The sequence below is a fragment of the Solanum tuberosum genome, unplaced genomic scaffold (genome assembly GCF_000226075.1).
Source record: "Solanum tuberosum cultivar DM 1-3 516 R44 unplaced genomic scaffold, SolTub_3.0 scf00197, whole genome shotgun sequence".
NCBI classification, from domain to species: Eukaryota; Viridiplantae; Streptophyta; class Magnoliopsida; order Solanales; family Solanaceae; genus Solanum; species Solanum tuberosum.
In genome coordinates this window covers 575839-586081 of record NW_006239125.1, presented here as the reverse complement: position 1 = coordinate 586081, position 10243 = coordinate 575839, and the positions used below count along the sequence as shown (strand labels likewise).

General features: G+C 33.3%; 1 protein-coding gene across 1 annotated transcript in view; it reads left to right on the top strand.

The window, feature by feature from the left end:
• LOC102582999 (ornithine aminotransferase, mitochondrial) overlaps positions 1-8258 on the top strand; it is a 17306-nt gene extending 9048 nt beyond the window's left edge. Inside the window, exons 3-10 of the mRNA XM_006355348.2 lie at positions 622-852; positions 1291-1450; positions 1565-1620; positions 1917-2069; positions 2180-2277; positions 3086-3166; positions 3504-3737; positions 7793-8258. Of these exons, the coding sequence (XP_006355410.1) occupies positions 622-852; positions 1291-1450; positions 1565-1620; positions 1917-2069; positions 2180-2277; positions 3086-3166; positions 3504-3737; positions 7793-7943 (1164 nt within the window). The 3' untranslated portion in view covers positions 7944-8258. The remainder of the gene's footprint in view (positions 1-621; positions 853-1290; positions 1451-1564; positions 1621-1916; positions 2070-2179; positions 2278-3085; positions 3167-3503; positions 3738-7792) is intronic.
• Positions 8259-10243: the final 1985 nt, after the last annotated feature.

Below are 10243 nucleotides of genomic sequence, written 5' to 3'. Positions count from 1 at the left end.
GGGGTGGGGGCAGGGGTGAGGGTGGGGTAAAAAAATTGAATTTAAAAACAAGCTTTAAATTTTATTTTTTTGGGGGGTTTGGTTGGGGGGCTGGTTTGAGGGTAGGGACAAAATAAATTGATTTTTCAACAAAAAAGTAATTGTAGTTTGAAGTTGGAAGAGAGTTTTGGAAAATGTTTTCCTTAAGTTTTGAAGGGAAGTCATTTTCCTTAAATTTGAGGAAAATGAGTTGATTTGGATAACATTTTCCAAAACATTTAACCCAACCAAACATGAGAAAATTGGAAAATATTTTCCGGAAAATGTTTTCCTTCGTACCAAACACACCCTTGGTGATACTCATTTTCCACACCCCTTTCATCTAAGCACAGAGGTTGAAAATGCAATTTGACTTGATCTAATATTTGTTAATTGTTATAGTATCAAAATGTTACTTTGATAAAGTATTCATTACACGATGGTTTAGTTTTCAATTACTAAATGGATTTATATTCTTGAAATATTGCAGAAGTAGAGGATTATATTTTGACAAGTGTATGAAATATTTTCAGGTCACAGATTAAAATAGAGAAGGACTATGGAAGATTTTCATACTGAATTAAAGTTCAATTTTATTTTCAGGGACATTGTCATCCAAAGATCATGAAAGTATTAGCAGAACAAGCTCAAATGCTCACTCTCAGTTCTCGTGCCTTCTATAACAATAGGTTTCCAGTATTTGCAGAACGTATAACCAGCATGTTTGGATATGATATGCTGCTACCTATGAACACTGGTGCAGAAGGGGTAGAAACAGCTCTTAAGCTGGCAAGGAAATGGGGTTACATGAAGAAGAGAATACCGAAAAATGAGGTAAAGAAAATATACCTTACTACTTTCTTTTTGAGAGGAAAATATACCTTACTACTTCATGCATTCGGTTTTTGTCAGGAAGTCAAACTTTAACAGTTTTCCTAATTACATGGGTAGCAAATTAAGTTAGAGATAGATCTCTTAAAATACATATGTGAAAAACAATTTCCTTTCCCCTATTAAGTTATTCGGAGTCTTACAAAAGTTTCTGGTTGTTATGTAAATGTTACGAAAAGTTGAATCCTGAATCTGCTGCATCCAGTTTTGTGTGTGTATTCCTACTTTGAAATTCAAGTCAACTCTAAGTTTCCAGTCATACATAATTGAACTCCACCTCAAAGTTTCCTAACGACACCATGAAAGGCCATATCCTCTTTACTAAGATTGACCTGGATGTCTGTCTAGACTTTTCTGATTTATTATTTTTGTCATTTGCAGGCTCTCATTGTCTCATGCTGTGGCTGCTTCCATGGTCGGACGTTGGCTGCAATCTCCATGAGTTGTGACAATGAAGCTACTCGTGGTTTTTGGCCCCTATTACCTGGGCAACTTAAAGTCGATTTTGGAGATTCTGTTACCCTTGAAAAATTATTCAAAGGTACGTAAAGGTGATGGATCTATCTTGGCAAAGTAATGGTAGTCAAATACATTCTTCCTAATTGCAGACATAGTAGTTGAAGCTCATTATTTTTCACTATTTTATGGTTTTCAGAAAAAGGAGATCAGATAGCTGGCTTTTTGTTTGAACCAATTCAAGGAGAGGCTGGGGTATGTGTATTCTTCAACCGAAATGACCATATAGAAATATATAGTGTGTCTATGATCATATCTAATATGTTATAACAAGAAATTTACAAATATTTGCTTGGAGTGTGAGCTACCGACCTCAGCCTGGTATTTTCAGTCTTTTCCATGGCCATTTATTTTTTAATGTTTTGCTCATACCACCTGGAAAGGGCAGTGCATGCAGATAGATATTGTCACTGAGGTTATTGTCACTTGTCCGGATGGAAAAATTATCTGTGCTTATTATGTTACCACACAATATTTGCCTTACTCTGCAGGTTATAATTCCCCCGGAAGGTTACCTGAAGGCTGTTAGAGATCTTTGCTCAAAGTACAATATTTTGATGATTGCTGATGAAATACAAAGTGGCTTGGCACGCTCTGGTCGATTGCTGGCTTGTGATTGGGAAGAAGTTCGTCCAGATGTTGTTGTAAGATAGTTATTAGTTCTTATAAGAAGACAATTAAATTTGTTTGAACATATGGTACTCGCTTGAGTCTTTGTGGTCATGCTCCTAAATTTTAAAAATGTGCTGTGCAGATATTGGGAAAAGCATTAGGTGGTGGAGTCTTGCCTGTGAGTGCTGTGCTTGCAGATAAAGATGTTATGCTTTGCATTCAGGCTGGAGAGCATGGAAGGTTGCAAATTGCTAAATGAGAAGTTCTCTTAACTGTTTGTTAATTTATTTGACTTGCAGTTGATTTTAGATAGAGTTTGTTGCTTCGGAAAGAGCAAGTTATGGGTTCCATATTTCTCAAGTTATTTGACTTACACAGTGTTTTTTTTTTTGTATATATAAATGATGCCTTGCATGTTGCTCAAATATTAATAAAATGATGGTGTGCATGTTAATGGATAAAAATTCTTTAAAATCAACACTTTATGGTGCTTTAATGGTTTGTAAAGGGGATAAAAGAATGGAAAAGATACTAGAACCTGAAGGAGTAGGATTAGTGATAGCTTAGTCAAGGATCAAGGCTATCAGGGTAACAATTGCTTGTAATTCTTCTTCATTGTAGAACATGACAAAGATTTTATTCTAATTCTTTTCAGCATTGATGTCCAGTTTCTTTCCTATATAGTTATACTAGTGATCATAGCTAGTCAAAACACCAGCTAGCAATGTGGACTACCAGCTTTGACTTTCCAATGGCTCCGATTTTGAGGTGAAAAGATTTTACAAACTAAAACCATAGTATGTTCCGGTTCTACTATTCAGTAGATGTATTTGAAGAAAAAGTATGTTAAATTTGAACTCCTGCTCTGTGTGAGGTTTACCCTTGTGATTTTAAGTTGATTTGAATTGGGCTTATAACAGAGGTTTTGAACTTGCTATACCCCTACCACAGTTCACTGCAGCCACGACTATGTGTGTGTTTTCTATTTCTTTACATTAATTTGTCTCTGTTTCATGATACGTATCTTTTTTCTTTTCAAACACAATAGCACTTTTGGGGGGAATCCATTGGCCAGTGCAGTTGCAATTGCATCTTTAGATGTGATTAGAGATGAAGGACTTGCAGAGAGGTATCAAATTCCTTGCTTCACACCAGATGTTTTGTTGCATATATTGTACACTGATCTGCCCCTGCCCATAGGGTAGGATGTTGTGGGGAAGGGTAGGGATGTTTCAGAAATCACATCAAACTTAAGATATTTAACATGAAATGCTCACCATACGGGGAATAATTCCTCTGCTCATAAGTGGGTTACACTTATAATTCTGGGTTACATTGATAGTAGTTTTGTGGTCTTTTCATAAATCTCTTTTATATTAATCACCTGTTAGATCCTGCATTCACATTTCTTGATAATGAGCAACTTTTGATATCACAATCTGTACAATTGGTATCTTTGATAATAGATCTGCTCAAATGGGAGAACAACTTAGACATCAGCTGATAAAGATTCAGCGGCAATTTCCTCATTTCATAAAGGAAGTTCGAGGGAAAGGCCTATTCAATGCTGTGGAGCTTAATAGCAAATCCTTATTACCTGTGACAGCTTATGATATATGTATGAAACTGAAGGAGAGAGGCATTCTTGCTAAGCCAACTCATGATTCTATAATACGCTTGACGCCCCCGCTGTCAATGAGGTATGCCTTTTTTTCTTAAATCTTATAGTTGCTTAATTTTACCCCTTTTTAGTGGAGATCTGAATACCATTTCTTGTGAGAAGATGAACCTAGCTAGTGATCATCTGAGAATCAGTAGAATAATTAATTCTCTCTTTCCTTTTCTTTTTACGGTAGGAGAATGATTCCGGCTATAACTTGTAGACAAATTTTCTTCACCTTCAATATTCCCGCTTCAATTATCTTTTATAGTGTCTCTACATAGTTAATCATTCTTTTCACCATTCCTTTTTGTTGGAGGAGAAGGTAGAAATTTCTCTCAATTTCACTGAGTTGGAGCTAGCTACTGTAAAGATATGACACCTGGGCCTAACTCTACCCCAAAAGTTAGCTCATGAGGGGAGGATTGCCCAAGTCCATATAAAGAGACCACCAGTCCATTCCCCAACCAATGCGGGACTTTAACCCACTCTAACACCCCCCCTTCATGCCCAAGCTCAATTGGAGTGTGGACCGAAAGCCCAAACGAGGATAGACCTGGCTCTGATACCATGTAAAGATTGGGCCTAACTCAACCCCAAAAGCTAAATCATGAGGGGAGGATTGTCCAAGTCCATATAAAGAAACTACCAGTCCATTCCCAACCAATGCTTTTACCCATTCTAACAGCTACATTATATGGAAGTAGCTCCTAACTCTTTCTAATGTCCTTGCGGGTGTTTGTAGAACATTGTGCTATTGGCTTGCTAAAAGTGAGAATTCATATCCTTCTAAAACTTAAATATATGAAATTTTTTATCAGCTAGAAGAGCATGTGAAATTTTTAGGACCATGTAGCTATGTCAATTATAAGAGTTATCATTCGTATGATTAGACTTTCTTTCTGCGCTTGTATCATAGAATATGTTAATTTCCCTGTCGTTTTTCTTTCTTTTCCAGGATAATCGTATCCTTCCTTTTCAATTGAAAGTAATGTAAAATCGTTAATGTTTCTTGAAATAAAATCAAATTGCAACTTTCAACCCCTAATAGAACTCGGCATTCTACTTGAAATTATGAAATGCAAATACTTCTCAATGTCAACTTATTTGTACTCTTTTTCTTGGTCAAAATTTTGTCCCAATAGATTTTCCTGGAAAAATTTTAAACAATGCGGCAAGCAATGCGTATTACAAGATATGTATATTTTTTTATCCCAATTGGATTTTCCTAGTAATGTTTTTAGTGATGCAACATTCAAAGCGTATTTAAAGATATGTGTACTACTATTCCTTCACTAGTATTTTTTCTCACAGTGTTATTTCCTCGTAAGGTTTTAACGAGGCACATTATCTATGGACATCCAAGGGAAATGTTATGAAACATTCACTGATTTCTCAATCTTGTGGTCCACCATGATGGAAATATTTATTTTTGACTATTGATTTTCCATTATTAGTTGTTATGGAAGTTTGTTGTTGATTTTGCATTAGTGGTAAAACTTGACACAAGAACTCAAATTATTCATTCAGAAAGTTTTTGCAATTGTTTCCCCAACAAAATCCATCTCATACAACCCAAATCCTATATCTAATGATTAGTGGTCTTCTCATTTTAGTGTGGAAGTTGTAATCAGTGTTGTTAGGCACGGTTAAAGCATGCTTAATCCCTAAAGGGAGGATCAAAACGTGTTGAGCGCTTCACCTTGCTTAATATGCGCTTCAGTATCGTCATCAAGGTTCTAAGGCACACTTTCCCTTGCCAATGAGCCTCTTCTAAAGAACCGGTACTAAACATTTGATATTTCACTTTATCGTAAAAAAAATTCAATTTCTTTATTCATATATTTGTCATTCATGCTTATAATTGCTAGTAGTTGTTTGGCCATGTGATACCATATCACGATATGGAATCGTGAGATGAAATCAACGTTTGGACATGCGATTTTACGCTAATTTCATATTCTCCAAAAACCATGATATGGGAATTCTATATCATATTTAATACAAAAATTGATCCACAAGTTTATATTTTGTTAAAATAACCCCACATTTACATCTACTAACCATTTATTTCATATATTAATAAAATTTATAATCACATCATTAGTTTTTGAAATTTATTATTCTCACCGACATAAAATATATTATTCTCACCAACATATAGTCACTTTAACTCACACCAACCGATTGTTGAGTAATAAATTTGGTCTCTTCATTTACTCAAACACCTAATTTATTACTTCTACCGTTTTGTATTTATTACAACTCAAAGTAACAATGTTGATTCGTCTTCTCAGTCACATGATTGAGAAATGCAAGTTCAACGTGAGGAAATTGTTCGTACTATGTGGGAGGATAATATTAAAGACTAATACACTACAATTTATGTTCAATTTTTTTTATTGAATTATAGTTAGATGAAACTGTTATTTAAGTGGAGAACAAATAGCTTTGTAATAATTTATTATGCGATTTTATAATGTTTTGTTTATTTGGTAAGATTGAATAAACAATTGAGGCTATTTTAATAGTTTTACATATACAACACAAAAATTTCATATCGCATGTCTAAACAAAACTTCAATTTCATCTCATAATTCCATATTATGATATCACATCATGATTCTATATTATGATACCATATCGCATAGCCAAACCGGCCCTTAGTCTTGGACTAAACAAAAATGATTGTATTTTTTCTCCCTTTGAGCCTTTTTTTTCCTCGTTAAAGCCCACACTCTATTTGCACTTTGCGCTTAAATCCCCAATGAACCATAGAGTTTTTTTTGTGCTTTTTTCTTTTAATAACACTGGTTGTAATTAATAATTTTACTCTCCACATTTGGAAATTTTTGAAGTATTATATTATGTGAAGGTTTTTTATGGAGGTGGTACGACAAGATGGTGGTAGTTATGATGGTTTTTCACTCATTTGGAATATTTTGAAATATTCTGTTTTAATAAGGTAGTTACAAGATGATGTGATTACACTAGTAATGGAGGGAAACTACACTATGTATGTTTTTTCAGGTAAGTAAAAATAGGATTATGTAACTACGAGGCCACAAAAATATGTTCGGATGTACTGCAGAGTCATGTAGTAGTTGCTCCTATTGTTGTCAAGTTCACGATATTTGCTCCCAATTCAGTTGAGATATGCTGTTTTAGTTTCACCCCTTAATGGAACGTCACAGCTGTACATAACAGCAGTACTAATCACTCGTTGCTCCTCTCACAACTTTCTGCATGATGTAGCCTTTTTTTTTTATTCTCGTTAGTGGTTGTTGCAAATGGATTGTCATATCTGTACTGTTGTAAGAAGATTTTATGCCGCAAGTTTCAAAATGTTACTCTTTATGCCTTTTCTATGAAGAGAACCCAGAAGTTCATTGGATTTTCTACTATACAAATTCAAATGACTTTAGCTATCCCCATCACTTAGTGAACAGGAAATCACTAGGCAAATGTTCCCCATTTGAAAATTATTATCATCCACTTGGCATTTATTAATTTTTTTGTCTAGATTTAATGCATCTTTATTGCCAAGCTCTCAACACTTACTAATATGTGTTGCACGTTCGTGCCTTTCTGAATCTCTTCTTAAATGACTTAGTTTTAGGATCTCTATCTAACTTAGCTTACTTGCTGTTTTTGATGCCACTGAAGTGCTGTTGTGTGTTTTAATTGGTTTCAAATTTTAAATTACCTCGAAGAGCATAGCAAGGTAAGCCATTGTGGAAAAATGATCAAGAAACATAGAGAAGCAATGCATTTGTAACCATTTGTTTTGTCTTGGCACTGCAATCTTTTACTGTGGTCGAGGAACCACAAGTTCAACGTCATCACTTCTTTTCCATTTCAGTCTATCTCACTATTTTACCCCTCATTCAATTCCCAAATATCTTCAAATAGCTGGTCCTCTTTTCTATGGATAGGGTAAGCAGAACATCTAAATAGACAAGGGGATATTCCTATAGGAAGATAGCAAGTAGGCTCGGTTCATTAAGTCAATCTTAAGATGTAAATCTTAGAGTTTTTGTGCTTACTACAACCTGATATATGTGTGACTCAATTCTGTTTTTGCTGTTTTCACAGTTTGGAGGAGCTTCAGGAAGGCTCTAATGCCCTGCATGATGTTTTAGTACATGATCTACCAAAGATGCAGAAAGAGAAGCCAGCAAGAGTCTCCCATGCTACCTCCAATGTATGTGACCGGTGTGGCCGTGACTTATATGGCTCTTCATAGGATATTTAAACTAGAGGTAGCTTCCATAGATAGCAGTACGCCCTGCCTTCTTTTTCCACACTATACGTTTCATATCAATCCATATACTCATCTTTACGACATCGTAGGAAGTGTCATTGCAATACTACAGATATCTGATTTATGATAGAAATCAGAACCGAACTAATATATGTGAGTTCTTGGATACCAAGAAATGCAAATAAAGTTGTCTCTTCTTTGAGTACCTTGTCATCTTAGCTCTTCTGTATATGCTAATCAAAGTTTACTGTGATAACTGTTATAGTATGAAGTTGTAAAACACATAAGTTGGTATTACCTTTTTTTACTCTCTCTCTCTCTGTATATATAAAGTAGTGTTTGGACATACAATATTAATTTAATTAACTTAACTAATTTTAGACCTTTCAATAACATAGTTTATATGAGCCCAACATTGTCTATGGTTACAAATATTATCGGTCTTAGTTTATTTGTTTTGTCAAGAAATTGTAGCCTACTTTTGTTTACTGATACATGCATATTTTAAAAAATTATTGTCGAATGAAAATAGTGTTTATAGAAATTTTATGAAAATGCGGATTCTTAAATACGAACCACTTATTTGTTGTATAAGGAATATGTTTACTTCAAATTTTATAATTTTTTATTAGTTGTGACAATTGATCATTGTTAGTATCTTCTTATGTATCTGCCTATTATACCCCAAATACTGAAATATATTCTATTGACATTTTTAATTTTCATGTGTGCAGACTGATCTTTTGTTTGCGTACTCATTAATCTTAGCCTAAGCATTAATATATATATTCCAAATATTAATTTGTACGTATGTTGTAAAGTTATTTATGCAAATTTTGTTTGCAAAAAGTTCACATGTAATCTTTTTGTTAATTTTAATGTGCACTGGTTCTGATTATTAATACAAGAAATTTGCAGAACATTAATATCATATCTTCTTAGTAAATTTCAGAACAAAATAAAATTATCAATTAAAATCTTGCATTTATTTCAATTAATTTTTGGCACAATTATTTAAAATAATAATGTCCCATCTTCTGAATATTTGAGTTGTACAAAATTTTCAAAAGGACAATAAAAATTGAGGAAAGAGCAATCAGTGGCGGAGCCAGGAATTTCACAAAGGGTGTCCAGAAATAACACTTCTTCATTCTAAGAAGATGAAATCATTGGGCTATAACAACTTGTTATATTAAGGGTGTCCAAAATATGTTATTTAATCATTTCGTGTCTCATTTTACTTGTATATACAATATTTTTTTTCGACGAAGGGTGTCCAATTGGACACCTTGACCATCAAGTGGCTACGCCACTGAGGGCAACATTTCAATGCAATGATGGATGCCGTTAAATTGTATGTTGTAAGGCTCATGTTGACATGAGTTTTACCAGACTCATATTGACATGAGCCTTACAACATAACAAAAAAGGCGCACTTTTAAAAAAACATTAATTTTCCTTCTCCATTATTTATTCAATCGTTTTGTTGTTGTGTTTTTGTGTTTATTCAAACTGTTAAGAATCGATAATGTGATATCAAAAAAATATGTCAAACCGTTATCAATTAAATAGTGACCCATTAAATTTAAATTGATCATAAACCAATCTCTCGTGGCACAAACTTATTTGTAGATATACGTACGCACATATATAGTTCTGTAATTTAAAAAAAATAAAAAAATAATATATATATATTCTTCATTATTTATTCAATCGTTTTGTTGCTGTGTTTTTTTTTTTTTTTTTCTACTTTTACTATTTATATGTAAATAAAAACGTAAGTGATACGGTCAAGTTTAATAGTTTATTTTTTATATATAATTTGATAATACTGAGGAAAAAATATAGGGACATGAAAAATAATACAAAGGACAAAATTTCTGAACATTACATATTATTTTAGAGATTATCGTCTGTCTCGACGCGGTTATTTTTGTTTATGTGTACGGTTGTATTTTCTCTCTAGAAACTTGCCCGCATCACTAACACTTTTATTTACATATAAATAGTCAAAATAGAAAAAAATAATACGAAAACACAACAACAAAATGATTGAATGAATAATGAAGAATATATATAAATATGTCTAAATTGCCGAATACTAGGATTCATGACTTTTTAAATTCAATTAATAATATATATAAATATGTCATCAATTTAATTTTGTAAAATTACAGGACTATATATGTGCGTACACATATCTACAAATAAATGTGTGCCATGACAGATTGATTTATGATCGATTTAAATTTAATGGGTTTAATATTTAATTAATAATGGTT